Source organism: Myodes glareolus, chromosome 17 (assembly GCF_982192425.1).
Source record: "Myodes glareolus chromosome 17, mMyoGla1.1, whole genome shotgun sequence".
Lineage (NCBI taxonomy): Eukaryota > Metazoa > Chordata > Mammalia > Rodentia > Cricetidae > Myodes > Myodes glareolus.
Window position 1 is genome coordinate 48,027,102 of NC_142042.1, and position 19,730 is coordinate 48,046,831.

General features: G+C 44.1%; 1 protein-coding gene across 2 annotated transcripts in view; it reads left to right on the plus strand.

The window, feature by feature from the left end:
- The window catches only part of Gpsm2 (G protein signaling modulator 2), a 45,105-nt gene that overhangs the window by 12,100 nt on the left and 13,275 nt on the right, over nucleotides 1-19,730 (plus strand). Inside the window, exons 2-10 of one of the 2 annotated variants that reach the window (XM_048443525.3) lie at nucleotides 5-290; nucleotides 10,195-10,416; nucleotides 10,952-11,087; nucleotides 11,548-11,690; nucleotides 12,588-12,711; nucleotides 12,818-12,933; nucleotides 16,379-16,534; nucleotides 16,839-16,947; nucleotides 17,472-17,601. In XM_048443525.3, the coding sequence (XP_048299482.1) occupies nucleotides 235-290; nucleotides 10,195-10,416; nucleotides 10,952-11,087; nucleotides 11,548-11,690; nucleotides 12,588-12,711; nucleotides 12,818-12,933; nucleotides 16,379-16,534; nucleotides 16,839-16,947; nucleotides 17,472-17,601 (1,192 nt within the window). In that variant the 5' untranslated portion in view covers nucleotides 5-234. The remainder of the gene's footprint in view (nucleotides 1-4; nucleotides 291-10,194; nucleotides 10,417-10,951; nucleotides 11,088-11,547; nucleotides 11,691-12,587; nucleotides 12,712-12,817; nucleotides 12,934-16,378; nucleotides 16,535-16,838; nucleotides 16,948-17,471; nucleotides 17,602-19,730) is intronic. The other variant, XM_048443527.3, reaches the window with a different exon arrangement.

Sequence of the window (19,730 nt, forward strand, 5' to 3'; positions counted from 1 at the left end):
GCAGAAATGTTGCTGAAAGGGCCAGAGGCGCAAGGATTTGGGACACACGTGCACCTTTAAGCTGCCTGACATTGACCTCCTTTCATTATTAATAAAGAAGAAGCAGGAGCTTAGGATGTATTAACCGACTCATTAATGTACTAACCGGACGGTCTGCAAACTCCTCTGCGCTCTAAAGACCTGAACTGGACAGGAGACAGTAATTTCACGTTTCTCATCTTATAATGTGACTCGATGGAGGGAAATTTGCTAAGCATGAGGGAAGACCATTCTTTTCATGTTCGCTACAGGTAAGACTGCTGCTCTCTGAGTGTGTGGCTCTTCTCTATGTAGACATGTATTTAGTTCTTGTCCATTTCAATTTTCAGTTTCAAAATTCTCAAAATATACCAACTAAATTTTGTGTATTCTGCATGCAGTTTTGTGGTGGCAGTAAGTTTCTGTATACCTTTGTGGGAAGATGGCGGTAGAGACCATATGTACTGAAATTTATTGATATTCTCTGTGAGAACTTGTAAATAGCTGCTTTATATTTTGTAACTTGTGCATTAGAAATAGGAAAATGGAATCTGTCTTAAGACTGTCGTGGGTAATGGTTGGACGAGCTGTCTTTTCTAGTTGGCCTTTCAGAGCAGACAGGCCAGAGTAGGTGCTTTCTTTTTTTTTTTAAATATTTATTTTTATTTATTTATTATGTATACAATATTCTGTCTGTGTGTATGTCTGCAAGCCAGAAGAGGGCACCAGACCCCATTAGAGATGGTTGTGAGCCACCATGTGGTTGCTGGGAATTGAACTCAGGACCTTTGGAAAAGCAGGCAATGCTCTTAACCTCTGAGCTATCTCTCCAGCCCGAGTAGGTGCTTTCTAAATGTGACCAATCAACAGCCAGCTTAGTAGTTAATAATAAAATACTAATGGAACGTCTGATAGAATAGGAGCAAAGCAAGCATATTTCTGTTATTTGACATTTATTCTAGAAGTTCTGGTCCAACCATAAAACAATTACTCAGATGTAACAGTAGATTCTTTCTCAAAATGTGTGGATGAAAGATACCAGAAGTTCCTAGTGATGAGCAGAATTCCAATCATTGTCTGTTTCTCTCCTACTGGGGATTGAATCCGCGGCCTTGTGTATGGCAGGCAAGTGCTTTGCAGCTGAGCTAATGGTCTCAGCACTCAGACTCTCCCATGTGAGGTGTTTGTTACTAAGTCCTCCCTTTCTTAACCCGCGTTTAATAGGAGCTTTATACTGTGAAGTAGATGGCTCGTGTTAGGGTGTAGTGCCAAGGAAGGTTATATAAAGTTAGGGTCCCTTCTTTCCTCCCTCCTTCCCTCTTTCCCTCCTCTCTCTCTTTCTCTCTCTCCTGTGTGTGCATACATGTGTGTTGCATGACTGTGGAGGCCAGAGGACAGCTTCAGTGTCATTCTTCAGGTGCCATCTACCTTTTTTAAAGACAGGATCTTTGACTGGCCTGGAACTTTCCAGAAGGGGTTGGCTGATCAGCAGGCCTAGGGATCCGTCTAACTCTGCTTCCTAGCTCTGGGATTACAAGAATGTGGCACAACACCTGGCATTTAAATGTAGTTCTAGGCTATAACTCTTCGTGGTTTATTAATTTGAAAAATACATCTATTTGTTTGTTTGTTTATGTGCTCTCTGTGTGTGTGTGTGTGTGTGTGTGTGTGTGTGTCTTGGGGACAGGGGTGTGCTTGCCATAGTGTACATTTGGAAGTCAGAAGACAGTTTGTGTGAATTGGTTCTCTCCTTTCACAGGTGTGGATTCTGAGATGAAGCTCAGGTCGCTGGGCTTGGTGATAACCACCGTCACCCACTGGGCCACCTTACAGGCCTAGAACTCATGTTCTTATGCATACGCTTTTCTAACCAGACTGCCTCCCAGCCTACTAAGGACATTTTTATTATAAATTTAAAAAAAAAAAACCCTCAGGCTGCTGAGATCAGTCAGTAGAAGAGGCACTTGAAACATAAACTGGCAGCCTGAGTCGCCGTGGTGTGCAGTTTAATCCCGTGATGTGCAGTTTAATCCCGTGGTGTGCAGTTTAATCCCGTGGTGTGCAGTTTAATCCCATGGTATGCAGTTTAATCCCGTGGTATGCAGTTTAATCCCGTGGTATACAGTTTAATCCCGTGGTATGCAGTTTAATCCCGTGGTATACAGTTTAATCCCATGGTATGCAGTTTAATCCCGTGGTGTGCAGTTTAATACCGTGGTATGCAATTTAATCCCGTGGTATGCAGTTTAACCCCATGGTATGCCGTGAAAGTCGAGAAAGAGCTGACTCTCAGGAGTTAGCCTCACTGGCATGCAGTGATACATGTATGCAAGTGTGTGCATGCACACATACATACATAGTAAGTAAATGTTCTTTTCTTGAAGTTGAGGCATGGTGGCTCATACCTGTAATCTCAGCACTCGGGACTGAAGTGGGAGTTTTGCTGTGAGTCCAGCCAGCCTGAGCTACATACTGGTTTCTAGTTTAGGCTACAGAGTAAGACTTTGTCTCAAAAAAGCAAGAATATTTTCAAATAAAGGAGAATGGACAGCATTCAACCTTGGCCAAGCATTCACTATAAAGTACTCCCATCTAGACCTCAGACCTGAAAGGTTACTTCTCGTACTTTTCACGGCCTGTGGGAAGCTCTGCCACGTGATCTCTTGAGTGTTCCGTAGATTCATCTGCCCATCTGCATCTTTCCCACCCTGAAGTGGATTAGGTTCCCAGCGTCTTCCCTCTTTCCTCCCCACATTACCCACACTTACCTTCCAGGAATCACCTTAAATCAATTTAAATTTAAATTTAAATTGAACCCACTGGGGGCTCAATGAAAACAGAGCTAACCGTGCAGTCCCGGGTGGCCCCTAGATGCCTAGATGAGCACAAGTGTAAGCCGCTCCACCTTCTGCCTTTGCGCCTGTGTCATACGCTTCCGCTTCCATTGTGCTGCTCGGTGTCTCGGTGTTTTTGCTTGGCCATGTGCATGGTGACTTGGATCCCCGTCCTACTGCCTTGGTTTAGCTCATTCTACTCATGCCTGAGAGTTAGCCCAGAGACCCTGATAGAAGCCTTTCCTAAGCTTGTTAGTTTTGCTCAAATCGTGACCTGCACACATTGCCGTCTTAGCACAAACTGTCATTAGGTGGAAGGGCTGTTTGCCCTTCTTTACCTCTCCCCTGTTTCTCTGATTGTTAGCGCCTCAGGGCAGCACAGTTGCTTGGTGTTTGTTTGGTATGCATGCCTGTTGAACCTTGTAGAGCATAACCATCAGATGAACCGGGAACACATTATCTGTCTTTTGATCCTTGTGAGTGCTATGCCCTGTGGAACAGTATAAGAACTGCAGATGAGGAGGAAAAGATCGGATCCCTGCCTGTAGGGAGATCTTAGCTTTCTTCCTTTTCCGTGACAGGTCAGACCTGGTTGCACATTGCTATAGGACTTCCCCAGGGAAAGACTTGTCACAGTAGTAAACATACCGGGCACGCCTGGCTCCGTCCGTGCTCTAATGGCATTCTGTAGAGGGTAGCCTTGGGTGCAGCTTCAGGACGTGATGTGATGTACTGTGTTAGGTTGGCCCAGTCTAGGTACCTCTGTAGTAAATACTTAGCACGCCATGTCTTATCCATCTGGTTCCTTCGCTGTGGAATTCCTCGTCTATAGGAATCTCTGTAGTTCAGTGACAGCAACTTTGGAGTGTTTCCCTTGATAACAGAAAAAGCTTCCTCCTGGGGGACATCAGGAAATACTTTACACTTGTTTAGGAACATGAATGCTAACAACAGAATTGAACACATTTCTAAAATTCTGATTGACTTTAGAGAGTTTTAGGTATGATAAAATAATCTCTCTTTCTCGGTTTTGAGTCAGGGTCTTACTATGTGCCCAGGTTAGTCTCAAACTCCTGAGCTCAGGTAACCTTACCTCATTCTTCCAAGTACTTAATCTTAATGATGTTAAAAAATACTCTTTAGCAATACATACTAAATATTTGTTAGTGAAATTATGTGCATTCTGGAATTTTCTTCAGGATAACCTGGGGCTGGAGTGAGCTTAGGAGTAGAGCTGAAGCGTTGATTGCGCTGGTGATTGTGAAGCTGAAAAATGGGTACATTATATTCGTTACACTAGCTTTTCAGTTCTGTATCTCTTTAGGACCTGCCCTCCTTTGTCCTTGTCACACAAATAATAAATATTTCAGTACTTAGATATTACAAAAAATGAGATGGCAACATTCAAGTAAAAGAAGTAACCACAAGCTGGAGAGATGGCTCAGCAATTAAGAACGCTTTCTGCCCTTACAGAGGACTCAAGTTTGATTCCCAGCATCCATGTCAGACTCACAACCACCTGCAAGTTCATCCAGCTCCAGGGGATCTGATGCTTTCTTCTGGCCTCTGAGGGCACACACACACACACACACACACACACACACACGGCAGGGGGTTGGGGGCGCGGGAGGCATACATGAATACAAATAAAAGCAAGTATTTCTTAAAAAGAGAGTAAAATAGGACTGGGGAGATGTCTCAGTGGGTAAGAGTGTTTGCTGCCTAGGTAGGAGGACCTGAGTTCAGATCCAGCACTCACATGAAGGCCAGGAGTGGCCATGTGTGTAACCCTGTTGCTGGGATGAGGTAGAGACATGTGGATCCCTGGAACTTACTGGCCATGAAAGACCCTGTCTCATGGGGATAAGCCTGAGAGTGATATCTCAGAACACACCATGTCTTCATTGACCTCTGAACACACAAACATGCATATCATACATACACCAAACACACCTATAAATAAAAAAGATATAATTTAGGGACTGGCTGAGGTGGGGAGGGTCCCGCTTGCTTACCTTCAGTGGGCCTGAGTTTAATCCCTAGAACTCACATGAAGAAACAAAACAGCAGCAAAAACTCAAACAAAAGCCAGGCGCAGTGGCACATTGCTGTGGAGGCAGAAACTCGGATTTCTGGAAGTCACTGGTAGCCAGTCCAGCCTACTCAGTAGGTTCCAGGCCAGTTAGAGCCCTTCTCAAAATAAAAAGTGAATGGCTCCCGAGGAGCAGCATGGAAGTTGTCCTCGGGCCCCTGCGCATACACAGAGCCCATACACATGACAGACACAAACAGTGAAATATAATTTGGTATTGAATTCAGTTTTGCTAGAGAAATGTAATTGCTAATATTCCTTCCTGAGGCCGAGGAGGTAGCTCAGTTGGTCGAATACTCTTGCATGCCTAACCTGAATGAACCCCAGCAGCGCATAAGCCAGGTATGGTGACTCACCCAGCTGTAATCTCAATACTCAGTAGGTGGAAACAGGAAGACTAGAAACACAAGGTCGTCCTTTCTTACCGCAGAGTCACGAATCTGGGATATATGAAACCCTGTCTCAAAAAATAGCAATAATAATACTGTTATTTTCTTAAGATAGTTTTGGGTAATAAGGAATACTAGATTAGGAAACAAACAAACAACAAAAAAAAAAAAAACCAATTTATGTCCTTAGCTTTTCTGCCATGTGATCATTAAGCTGCCGAGGACCTGGGTTCCTTTCCCAGCACCCTGGTGGTGGTTCACACCTCTTCATAACTTCAACCCTAAGGGATCTGAAGCCCTCTTCTGACCTCCTCTGGCATCCAGCACACATGTGATGCTCAAACAGACATGCAGGCAAAACACACATAAAATGAATAAATCTTAAAAAAGTTTAATTAAACTGTGAATCCTAGTAAGTTTGCAGTGCTTTTTCTTCCACAAATAAAGTAGAACTCGACCTGTTAATAAGTAAGGTGCAGACGGCTTATAGGAGCCAGGACTGTGGTGGAAAGGTCCGTGCCCGAGGAGAGTACATCAAAAGGCGGAACTAGGCTTTATGAAAGGAGGTGGTGGACAGTTCTTCTGGATTGAGGTCTTAAGTCCCAGCTCCCATCATCATCTATCCTGAGAAACCTTTTGAGGAGTCAGATTTGGACATAATCAGTATTATTGGACATTTTAAAGTGCAGCTTCAAGGTTTTAATCCTGTTCTGCTTTGACTGATATAATTTGAATGTAAGAAATCAAAATTAAGGAGGTGATGAAGATGTTAAATTTCAAAGTCTATTGTAGATGTGAGAAAAAAAAAAGTTTGGCATCGAAATACCAGACTTGTGCAGAAGAGGAATTATACCTGACATATTTGTGTTAGTTAGTTGCTGATTACAAAATGCCCGACCTAGACTTGAGGAAGGGAGGGTTTATTTTGCTTCCAGGTTGAGGGTACAGTCCCTCAGGGCAGGGAAGGCATGGCCGCGCAGACAGTGGTCACCGTCTGTCCACACTCAGGATGTAGAAAGCAGTGACTCTGGTATTCAGATCCCTTTCAGTTTTATTCAGTCCAGGACTCCTGCCTGTGAAAAGTGCTGATTCCAGTCAGGGACAGTGCACCCCAGTTCATGTAGAAACCCTTCACAGTCACCATAAGGTGCTGATCCCGGTCAGGGAGAGTGCACCCCAGTTAATGTAGAAACCCTTCACAGAGACACAAGGTGCTGTTTCCCTTCAGGGAGAATGCACCCCAGTTCATGTAGAAACCCTTCACAGACACACTGAGAAACTTTTCTCAAGGCGATCCTGTCAAGTTGACAGTTGACATAAACTGTCTGGTTTGCTCTGCTTACATTTATTCAAAGCAGTTTCTTTGTGCATCTAGACAGGCTGCCAGGAGCGACTGAAGAAGCCCTGGCAGAGAGGAATTGCCCTGGCCTGTTTCCTGCTTCTGAGTATGTGCCTTGTCTTCACCCCAGCTATAAACAGATGAAGTCATTCTGTTCTCTCACGGTGACAGAGAGGATAGGAAAATTTCTTGTCATTTGATGATCTTCTAAAAATGCATAAGCTTAACTTGCTATATTTTACAATTCCAAATATTTGATTGGAGTTTAGGGATTTTGTTGTAATATTAACTTGTTTCTTCATACTATATAGTAGAGTCATAGTATGTCTGCATTGACAGTCCCCTAGATAGTTTTGAGTTTTAGCTCAGACATTGTTACTGTAATAACTTAGTTTTTCCTATGAACATTCTCACTTACGGTCTCAGAGGACAGTGAGGTAGGTCAGCGGGGTTCCAGCTGACTATTATGGTTTCTGGTGATAAGTACATAAAATGTCTTTCCAAAAGTATGTAACTTGGGCTGGGGGATGTCTCAGTGGATAAGGCGGGTTCATGAGGGCCTGAATCCCGATCTCAGCACCCATGCAGTGTATCAGCCGGGTGTGGTAGCACGCTTGTAGCCTCCAGCCAGACAGAACCAAATTGGTGAGCTCCGGGTTCACAGGCAGACAGTCTCAAAGGTACCGTGGAGAGCGACAAGAAGACCCTTGACTTTGGTCTCTGACCTTGCCAACTGTCCACACAGGCAAACAAAGCTTCACATACATGCACACATACATGTGTAACTCTTATGGTATCGTTTTGTCATCATGTAGAGCAGACAGAACACACCCATACACACAAAATAAATTTTGTTATGTGTTATATGTCATTTGGATTGGTGATGTCAAGTTGTACGAATAAACTTAGAAATCCAGAAGGCCATGTGTTCGTACTGGTGATACTTACTTTATATGTTTGCTTTACATGGATGCAGGCAAACACACATAGATCCTGTTTGTAAATGCCTTCTTTATGAATAATTCTGCTTGTTCTGATGTCCTGTGTAACCCAGTCACCCCGAATTGAGAGCACCGCTGTCTGATCATTTCCCTACTCTCTCTCCCTCTGTGGAATTATGTGCCATGCTTGGCTGCATATATTTTTTTATTATTTTTAAAATTTTGTTATTTTGAGTATGAGTGTTGTGTCTGTCGATATGTCCGTGTACCACATGGGCCTAGTACCCAAGAAGGCCAGAAGAAGGTATTGGATTCCCTGGGACTGGAATTACAGATGGTTGTGAGCCACCATGTAGATACTGGAAATCAAACCCAAGTCCTCTAGAAGAGCAGCCAGTGCTCTTATCCACTGAGCCATCTCTCCAGCCATACTTGTCATAGCAGTGTTTTATTGCTATAAATCTCCTTGTATAGACATCTTGTGAAATTGTGGAACTGTACTCTGAAGTTCTATTCCTAGAAGGGAAAATGCTTGTTAGATATTTCTTACACAAGAGTGTTCAGGTTAAAGTTTTAGTAGGAAGATTTTATATGCATATGTATGTATACATACATACATACATACACACACACACACACACACACACACAAACACACTTTTCTCTTTTCCTATTGTTTCCTGCTGGTAGTTCTTAGGCGGCCACTGGTTCCGGTATTCAGACAAAGACAAACAGGTTCAGATGCCTCGTCTAGCAGCTTCCATGGAAAGGGAAGTTTTCACTTGTGAAAGACAAGAAGAGTTTTGTTCATTTCAACCCTGTGGATAAAGAAATGTAACCAGCTGCTGTGGGGTGCCTGCCTGTGATCCCAGCACTCTGGAGCCTGAGGCAGGAGGATCGCCAGTTCAAGGCCAGCATGGCTACATAGTGAGGCTGATTCAAGAAAGAAAAAAATTAGGGGGAAAAAATGGATAAATAGTAGCTGACCAAATACCTGTACAAGACTGGGGCCCGTCAACATTCCATCGTGGGTGGGGGAGGGGCTCATAAGACCCCACCTTCTCCTGAAGAGCTGTAGACAGTTAATAGTTGCTAGGAGACAGGGAGTCATATTCCCAGTGTTGTAGCCACTGGTGAGTTGCCCACTTGAAGTGAATGACTCAGGCAGGCACCAGCACCCTACACACATCCATCCATTGTAAGTGTTACACTTACCCAGGAAGCTAAGAGGGCTCCTTGCTGGGAAGAAGAAAGGCTTGGCAGTACAGGGAGAGTGTAAGAGAGGGTAAGCGGTGTAAAGTGCCTTGTGTATCTGTGAGAAATTGTGAGAACATAAGTAAACTGTAGAACGGTATAGCTGGTTCCGTTTCTGATTAGACTGATTTCATCTTTCCGTGTACTTAGTTCTTCCTCCCTGGTCCCATTGGTTCCATGTACTGTTGAAACATGTTAGCCTTGGTTATATTGACTTGGATCGCTTTTCTAAGTTCATACATGGAAGGTAAAGTTACTGTCATAGAACAAGCAATAGACATTGGCTAAGTATTTTAAATTGTTAAAGAGAAAGCTGCCTGAGTGTAGAATTGAGAATTACCTGTTACAGTTGCTGGACAAACCTGCCTGTTCTAATTCAGGAGTCTGCTTCGAAGCTTTGCTGTTGGCTCCTAGTTGATCTTAGTCCATACTTTTTCTAGTTCCAGCAGGTTATAGTCTACTTTTACAAACACATTTAAATGTGTGGCTGTAAGGGCAGCCTGGCATGTCCTTCGCAGGAAGACCATACATCTCCTCTGACAGTTTTTCACTGCTCTAAAGGTCACCTAGGCTGGCTGGCCAGCACGCCTGTGGACCCTTGCCTCTCCAGTGCTGGGATGACAAGCATGTGCCAGACCTGGCATTTTTACATGGGTCTGGGAAATGAAATCAGGTTTTTATGCTGACAAGGCAGGTGCTGTACCAGCTCAGCCCTCCACCCCCTGCTGTATCAGCTCAGCCCTCCATCTCCATCTAAATTAATTGCTTTCCAGGAAAGCTTCTTGATCTTTAGTTCTCTGGTGAATCAAGATATTTTGTTCCTTTATTCTTTTAGATGATAATTGCTTGTGTGCTGGTAAGAAATGAAAAGGGAGTGTGTGTGTGTGTGTGTGTGTGAGAGAGAGAGAGAGAGAGAGAGAGAGAGAGAGAGAAAGAGAGAGAGAGAGAGAAAGAGAGAGAGAAAGAGAGAGAGAGAGAGATGAGACTGGGAAAGGCAGACGGAACGGTGGGTGGGTAGATGGAAGCACTACTTAAGATAGCCTCACTGGTAAAGTGGGTTGTTACTCTGGGCGGGCCACTTATAATAAACTCCATATACGATATTTAGCTACCCCATCTCAGAGATCTCTGAGGCTCAGAGAAATTTGAGCAGGCAAATTAGCTGTTGCTTCAATTAAGCATTTACTGTTTTGTCAGTAATGTGTATGTAATTCAACTAAGCACCCGTCTGATCAAGAGTAGTCACAAAGTCCTCGTTTATACGACTGGGAGTTAAGATCACTGATGTAGTTGTAATGCTCTAAGTGTCTGTCCTATATAATTTGCAGAATGGAAGCTTCTTGCCTTGAGCTGGCCTTGGAAGGGGAGCGCCTGTGTAAATCGGGGGACTGCCGCGCTGGCGTGTCATTTTTTGAAGCTGCAGTTCAAGTTGGGACCGAGGACCTCAAAACCCTCAGTGCTATTTACAGCCAGCTGGGCAACGCTTACTTCTACTTACATGACTACGCCAAAGCGCTGGAGTACCATCACCATGACCTGACGCTCGCCAGGTAACGCCAGCCTTGGACATTCTCCCTCTCTACCTTGACTTGCTTAAAAAAACCCAAGCCAAACTCCCATTCACTTAAAAATCAACAGTGTATTTCATGGCTTCTATTTGAAAATGAATGTTTAGGCAAAACAGTTCAATTGAACAGTAATGAAGCAGCTCTCGAACTTAATTAAATGGATGAAGATTAACTAGAGAAGAGCTTTTTTATTATTTAAAGTAGGTTTCAAGGTTAATGAATTTCATCTTAGCTGTGCAATTTGTCCTCTAGAGAAACTGTTCTTTGACTTCTTTGTGTCTTAATTTATTTTAAGTGTTTGTTTGTTTGTTTGTTTAAGACAGGGTTTCTCTGTGAAACAGCCCTGGCTGTCCTGGATGGAGCTCACTGTGTACAACAGGCTGGCCTTAAACTCAGAGATCCACCTGGCTCTGCTTCCCAAGTGCTGGGATTAAAAGCATGCGCCACCACTGCCCGACTGTATCTTCATTTTTGAAAATAGTTTTAACATCATTCAGTTTTCAAATTTGTGTCTTAGGACTATTGGAGACCAGCTGGGGGAGGCTAAAGCCAGTGGCAATCTTGGAAACACCTTAAAAGTGCTTGGGAATTTTGATGAAGCGATCGTGTGCTGCCAGCGACACCTGGATATCTCCAGAGAACTCAACGACAAGGTGAGAAAGATGGTAGGCCAGGTGATGGTTATTTCCTCGAAAGAGTTTTGTGTTCTAATACTACTTCCATAGTTTATCTGTAAAGTCAAATATTCATAGACAAAAGATAAACAAAGAGTTTTTAAAATAGAAAAAGCAAAAAGCAAAAGGTCCTTCTTTGTGAGTGGAATGGAATGATGTGTTTGATTCTCTGTGGATGGGCATTGGGTGCTTGGTTTCCTTGACAACAGGATTGAGGATATTATAAACAAATGGGGAGGGGCAAGGTGGCTCAGTGGGTAAGGGCACTTTGACTTCAGTCCCGGGGACCTGCAGGAGGGTGGAGGGAGCGCACCACCACATGCACCACCACACGCATCATGCACACACACGATGATAACACATTAAGTAAATACATGGGATAAGCAGTAGAAACCCTGGCCTGTCTTAGAACGTCAGCTTTGTTGACGTCTCCACGCAGGTGGGAGAAGCGCGAGCGCTCTACAATCTTGGAAACGTGTATCATGCCAAAGGGAAGAGTTTTGGTTGCCCCGGGCCCCAGGACGTCGGAGAGTTTCCAGAAGAAGTGAGGAATGCCTTGCAGGCAGCTGTGGATCTCTACGAGTGAGTACACGCGGTGGGGCTGTGGGCCTGGGCCTCCGGTTCCCCAGTTTGTCAAAGATGCAGAAATAGCCCAACAGTGGTGCACACCTTTAATCCCAGCACTCCTGAAGCAGAGGCAGGAGGATCTCTGTGAGTTGGAAGCGAACCTGGTCTACTGAGTGAGTTCCAGGGCAGCCAGGACTACAGAGAAACCCTGTCTCAAAAGAAACAACAACAAAAGAAGAAATATGTAGAAACTGTGAGCTAATTAACTGGCTGTGGTAGCACATGGCCGACCTCCCAGTTTGGAAGTAACCTGCTCTACATTCTGAGATCAGGGTGACATATTGAGATCCTATCTTAAACAAAACAACAACAACAACAAAAAAAAAAAAACCAAAAAAGGTAGGCTAACTTGAAAACTAAGCACTGGAAACATTAGCTGCTGAAATGCTATAGTAGCGCAGAAATCTGCTCTTCACTTAAACTGCAGACCAGTACCCCTTAGTGGTGAAAGCAAGAAATACCAATGCTTAGTTTAATTTATTTGAGGTAAATTTAGTGTTTGGTCAGTAGAATTTCAACAATTGCCTAGCTGTAGGGCTCCATGATCATCTCTTGCTGACTCTGAATAAAGGCCTCCAGCCGGCTGGTTCAGTGAATGAAGAATTCCGCCATCGTTACTGCCCCGCTCAGAACGTGCCTTTAAGATACTGTCATTAGAACTATAAGCTGGCTTTTTTTCTGATGAGTAAATTAACTCTGGGGCTGTAGTATAGCTCAGTGGCCAGCACTCGCCTAGCATGCCCTAGGCCCTGGGTTCAAACCCCAGCTATGAAAAAAATAATAAAACCTGTCTGCAAGTCAACTAAGAACTTTCCCTCAAACTTACACTCACCGCTTTTTGTCATCACTAAGGGAAAACCTGTCGTTAGTAACTGCTCTCGGTGACCGAGCAGCGCAAGGACGGGCCTTTGGGAATCTCGGCAACACCCACTACCTCCTTGGCAACTTCAGGGATGCAGTTATAGCCCATGAGCAGGTAAACAGAAGGCCTTGGAGCCGGACCATTTCCTCCTCGGAGTGGAGGGCAGTGACTGGGCGGTCTTCAGCTCTCTCGTGTCTCTGATGAAGGCTTTATGTTCCAGCGGCTCCTTATTGCGAAAGAGTTCGGAGATAAAGCGGCTGAAAGGAGAGCCTACAGTAACCTCGGAAACGCATACATCTTCCTGGGGGAATTCGAAACCGCTTCCGAATACTACCGGTTAGTCAGATATCTTTGTGAATCAATGTAGAGCGAGTCCTTACGTATCCTGTAAAATCACAGTGGCTTTGGGGGTGAGACCTGGCTGTTGACACGTGCCAGCGGCCAGGCCTAGGCTCCCAGGCTGTCTCCTCATCTGTGGTGGGCATCAGGATCTGGATTTGGGGATGTTGCGAGAACCGAGTGTGTTAAGAACTTACCTGGTACACAGCGCTCAGGAAACATTGTACTCAAGTTTTTTTATTTTTTTTTTTCTGGGAGTTTCGACTGGTGGCCTTGAATTTGTAGTCCTCCTGTCTCAGCCTCCCGAGTGCTGTCGTTGCCAGCACAGGTGGTGAAGTGTGGCCTTTTACCTGATACTTAGTAGCAGCAATACGACTTCCTTTATGCTTTTTATTACCTTTCGCTTAAAGTTAGAAACTTCTAAAGGCCTTTATGAACATGTGGGGTGTGTGCTTTATCTCACCCAATTACAAGTGGCAAGAGAGGCCAAAAGGAAGTTTGGTAACAAAACTAGGTCTTATCGGAAGACTATTAAAGTTTTCACACACACACACACACACACACACACACACACACACACACAAATGGTGTTAATCTCCACCAATGGCCACTGAATCTTCCCCTCCTGCCCCACCCATCCAGCCAGCAGTTCTCCCTTCCTTCTGCCCAGCGTCGACACCACCAAAGCTGAGGCTCTGCTCATCTGCCTGCAGCATTGCCAGATTGAACTTCTGAGTCAGGGCCCCTCTAGCCCACCAGTAGGCTGGAGTCGATGGTAGCAAGGTCTGACCAGCTTCAGGTCGTCTGCTCTGCTCTGCGCCTTCTGGACTGAGGGTTTTCTCCACTTGGTGGGCTTCGAACACTCATTCAGACTGAACCAGACACGCAGGGATTGGTTTGTGCTGACACTTCAGAGATTCCTGTATACAGGATTCAGATAGTTTGTCTCAAATCAACAACAAAAACAATATTGGCTTTTTAAAAAGGAATCTTTAATTTTTTTTAAATTTTATATACATTAGTGTTTTGCCATGGGTGTCAGGTCCGCTGGAAGTGGAATGACAGACAGCTGTGAGCTGCCGTGTGGGTGCTGGGAATTGAACCTGGGTCCTCTGGAAGAGTAGTCAGTGCTTTTAACCACTGAGCTGTCTCTCCTGCCCGGTGCTGGCTCTTTGGTGTATGCCTTTCCCAGGTCACTAATCCAACCCATCCTTAGGAGTACCTTTCTCTTAATACATTTTCTCTGCTTTTGTTACTCCACAAAGAAAAATCTGGGTGTGTGGCACATGCCCTTACTCCCAGCACTCAGAAGGTGAAGGCAGTGAATTTCTGTGAATTTGATACAAACCTGGTCTACAAAGTGAGTTTCAGGCCAGTCTGAGGTACACAGTGAGACCTGTCTCAAAAACAGGAAAGAAAAAACTAAGGTTGCTTTGGTTCATCTAAAACATTAAATGGTGCTGTCTTTCTTTAAACGTCTACTGGCAGTTAATATTTATTGGTTGATTATTGATTAGCTCAGTGGTTCTCAACCTTTCTAATGCTGCAGCCCTTTAATATTAATACAGTTTGTCATCATTGTGGTGACCCCCAACTATCAAATTATTTTATTGCTACTTCATAACTGTAATTTTGCTGCTATTAGGATCATGATGTAAATATCTGATACGCGGGATGTCTCATAAGCAATCCCTGTGAAACAGTCACTGACCCCCCCACCAAAGGGGCCATGACCCGCAGGTTGAGAAACACTGAATTAACTAGCTATGACGTTTCCTTCCTAGTATGTCATGTGAGCAGTATAACATACATGTTGATTTTAACTGTCAAGTTTCATATATATTAAAGTCACGAATACAGAAAAGTCTTTGCTATTAAATGTTGTGCCTGCATTAAGTTTTAAAAAGTTCTGCTACAAATTGGTTGGTGGCTTTTTGACTAAAGAAGTTGCGAGTTTGCTGTTACGGCTTACTCCCCACAGCAAGCAGACTAGAACCTCTGTTCCAAAAACACAGGCGAGTGATACTTTTGGAACACGCCTTCAGAATTGTCTTCAAGCCCGTGGAAAAGTATGTGACCCATGCTTTTCAGGACACAAAGCAGCGGCTTGGCAAACAGACCTAAGTAACTGAATTTGCTCCTAGAAAGACTTCTGATCATTTGCAAACAGTAATGGTGGAGCAGAGACAGCCGTGAGTCCTGAGGTCTCAAAACTGCCTGTGAGGCCCAGCCACTAGAGTAAGCATGAAACTGAGGGCAGCAGCTCTGGAGTTACCATCGTTACGTATATAGCTTCAAATCTGTGTTTTTGAAAAGACCTATCTTATTATCATATTTCAATTTTGAAGTAGTTATGAGTGGTGTGAAGTGATTGTGCTTTGGGCAGAAATTCTGGGAAAGGGTCATTTAGATTATTGAATCCAAAGGCGTCTGTAGGCTTAACACTGATGCAATTTACATACATCACGATCCGTCTCAGCTTTCTCAGAGCCTTGTGAGGTATTTCTCCCAGCTGTTTTATATATATGTGAGAAAACCCATAGGAGGCTTGTGTAGCTTGTCCTCGAACACACAGCGAGCAAGGGTAGGGTCTGAATCAGACAGTGCTGTTTCCAGGACCGTGCTCTAGCCTGTTACGCCAGCTTCTTGCTGACAGTATGCCGCATGTGTTAGGTAGAATTTGTGTCATGTTAAATAAAATGCTTGGTATTTTTTATGAATCAGTACTGTGATTCATAGTACTCTAAACCCGCATTTAAGGACTTTCCCTAAATATTATAAGTGTTGACAGAGGTAAAGATAGCGGTAGGATTAAAGACAGATGCTGGGGTTAGGGAGATGGCTTCACTGGCAAAGTACTCACAATACAAATATGAGGACTTGAGTTCGAGCCCCTGCACCTACCTCAAAAGTTAGGCACCATGGTGTTACCTGTAATTCAAGTGCTTGGGGTAGAGATGCAAGGATAAAGATCCCCAGGCTCACTGGGCAGCCAGCCTGGCCATGTCAGTGAGCGACCCCGTCTCAAATCATAGACTGATGAGGAAGACACCAGCTTGATGGCAACTCTGGGCCTCCACGTGACGCACATGCACATATATAATCACAAGACAGCTAGTGCATGAACACATGTGAGTTACCGCCAGCACAAAGGGGAGAGAGCGTCTTCATACTTGACATACTTCTGCTCCCCAGAGGCATTTGATCTCATGCTTCAGCACGGCTGTATTTTGGTGAGCTATTCGGACTCCAAGTCTGAATACATGTTTTTACACTTTAAAACAGCTTTTCACTTTTTCTAAAGTAACGGGAAGATAAACTGAACTCTCAAACAGACTTATTTAAAAGGCAGCAGAAAGCAACAGAGATGGGAAACGTCAGTATTATGAATCTTTTAGAACCAGGATTTCAAATGAGCTTTATGCGAATTGGTTTCTCTTAGGAAGACACTGCTGCTGGCCCGGCAGCTTAAGGACAGAGCTGTGGAAGCTCAGTCCTGCTACAGTCTCGGGAACACGTACACTTTGCTGCAGGACTACGAGAAGGCCATCGAGTATCATCTAAAGCACTTAGCCATTGCTCAGGAGCTCAAGGACAGGTAAGTCATACCCTGACCCTGAGTTAGGGCAACTGCAGATGCATTATTGAATTCCGGCTTTATGCCTCTGCCTCCCAAGTGCTGGAATTAAAGGTCTGGCCACGGCATACTGTTGCCTTGTTTTAATAGACTTGGAGTTTGGTATCAAGTATTCCCGTTTCTCTGTCTGGAATCCTCCTTGCTATATCTGAAAGGTTAAGTAAATCCGAAGCATGCTTTAATCCTTGAATTATTGCTTGGTTGTGTTTATTCTGTACAAGGACCTCGTTTCGTTTCAGATAATGAATTTTTAATTACATTTTAGAATTGGCGAAGGACGAGCGTGTTGGAGTTTAGGAAATGCATACACGGCTCTAGGAAATCATGATCAAGCAATGCACTTTGCTGAAAAGCACTTGGACATTTCAAGAGAGGTATGAGACGGAAGAGACCACTGCCTGCCCTGCTGTCGCTTACAGATCAGGGAGGCAGTGCGGGTGTTTTCCAGAGCATTCTTACAGCTGTGCAAACAGATAGGTGGCTGTGTGGCCTTCATCTGGGGAGATAGTAAGATGAGCTGGGGCGTGTGGGATGTTGCCAGAACATTCCATCTTCTTACCCGTGTAGAGAAATATCATGGTTTTTTAAAGAAAAAGGACTGGCTCTTGTTACACCTGATGGCTCTTTGAGCTTGGATACCATTTCTGAGCTTCATTTCTCTCATGTGTAATGGTAATAGATTCCATGGGAATGGTTAACACATGCACTCAACACGCTTGCATGCACGCACACTGAACGGACGCTCAGCATTTCTCTGTGTCACTCTAACATAGAAACGCTGTGGTTACAGGTGGGGAATTGTTAGCACACGCACGCATATACTCACACGTACACACGCACATACACGCACGCGCACTTTGAGCTGATGGCTCACCATTTCTCTGTGTCACTCTAACAGGTTGGGGACAAAAGCGGTGAACTGACCGCGCGGCTGAACCTCTCAGACCTGCAGATGGTTCTTGGTCTGAGCTACAGCACAAATAATTCCATGATGTCTGAAAATATTGAACTTGATGGCAGCTTACATGGTGAGTAACAGCTTTCAAAATCCCCACTTCTGATCTCTGTGAGTTCAAGGCCAACCTGGTCTACAGAGTGAGCTCCAGGATAGATTTCAAAGCTACACAGAGAAATTCTGTTTCGAAAAACCAAACCAAACCAAACGAAAAACAACACAACCCCACTTCTTCTTTTTTTAAAAAAAAAAAATTTATTTATTTATTATGTATACAATATTCTGTCTACATGTATGCCTGAAGGCCAGCAGAGGGCACCAGACCTCATTACAGATGGTTGTGAGCCACCATGTGGTTGCTGGGAATTGAACTCAGGACCTTTGGAAGAGCAGGCAATGCTCTTAACCGTTGAGCCATCTCTCCAGCCTCACAACCCCACTTCTTATGCTTAAGAGTTACTTTGCATTTAGGAAAAGAAAGGATCTTTTAAATCGCTAATGATGCGTGTCTGCTGTACTCGGAGACCACATGTGGTGGAAGTGTAACTTCTCCACTTTTTGTGGCTTTGCACAGTTCGGTTAACCCATAAACACAGAACATGGCACTTTATAATTCTTATTGTGAACATAGGAATGATGAAGGTGTAAGTCTTTTCTTTAGTTAAAAAAAAAATACTCAAATGCTGTTAGATTAACCTATAGGTTAATTCAGAAATCTATAAATAAGATACTAGAATGAAAACACTTTGTCTATCCCTTTATATTTGTAATAGTTACACTATATCTGATTCTTAGTTAAGTTCTGTCTCTCCCCCATTTCACTTATGATGAAATAGCTTGGGATGGTTGTCTCTTCTTTCAAATCTGAAAACACAGGAAATCTTCTACCTGTATGTGACTCAGAAATACATTTTTAACTTGGTTTCACGAACCACAGACATGACTCAATGGGTAAAGCATCCGCTAACAAGCCTTGTGACCTCAGTTCAAGCCCCAGAACCCACATAGTAGAAAGTGAGAACCAACTCTAAAGTTATCCTCTGGCACTATGGCGCTTGTGTGCCCCACCCCAATAATAAATAAATGTACATTTAAAAAATATATTTGTTCCTAAGCTTAAATTCACAGTTGCAGGCTGGAGAGATGGCTCAGCAGTTAAGAGCACTGGATGCTTTCCCAGAGGTCCTGAGTTCAAATCCCAGCACTGACACGGCAGCTCATAATGTAACTCTAGTTCCAAGGGATCTATCTGTTCCCCTCCTCTGGCCTTCAGCCCCAGGCACAGAAGTGACGCACAGACATGTGCAGACAGAACACCCACACACAAAATTAAAAACTGAAATTCTTGGTTTGGAAAACATTGACACAACATTTCATACTTGAAAGTCGGTGAAGAAATTAGCTTTGTCATTGGAGTTTTCCTCACTAAACTCAGAGATAATGACGGGAAGTCTGTCCTGATAATCTCAGGATAGCAAAGAACATTTCATAAAAGATTCTGAAGTGGGGGTATGTGTAATAAGTTGCAGTGTGCTTTGTAACCAGGTGTAACGATAAAATTTCCCAGTGTTTAACATGTAAGTCGGTGTGTTGTAAGAATTCCCATCTTTTAAAACTGCCACATGTCATCATGAGCCCTAGCTCCAGACCCTCTGCATCCTCTTGCCATCGGAACCCACTCACCAGCGCTGCATGCTAGCTCTCATGCTGGCACCTCTTTTCAAGGTCACACGCTTCCTCGGCAGTATTTCCTGCAGCTGGTCACTCCACCTGCAGTGTCCCCTGCACTCCAGGGTACACACCCTGGCTGTCCACTCCCACCTCTGCTCTTCATCCCCATCCGGTACATCCCTAATGCCCAGGGCTCGGCTCCCCTTTCTCTGCCTCCCTCTCTGTTCACCATCTACCGCTGGAACAGATTTATCTTTTTTCGTTCTGGTCCATGTCCTAGTTCAGTGCCTTCAATAGAACTTTTTAGAAAGGTAGGAAAATTCTTGGGTCTGGAGAAGTGGCTCAGCAGTCAAAAGCACTGGCTGCTCTTCCAGAGGATCCTGTTCCATTCCCAGTACTTACATGACATCCAGAGCCCTCTTCTGGCCTCTGAGGGTACCTGCACTCACAGATACATAACCAGGACACACATGCAGATGCATGAAAATAAAATCTTTTTTAAGAAGTGAAAAACATGATGCCAATCATTTC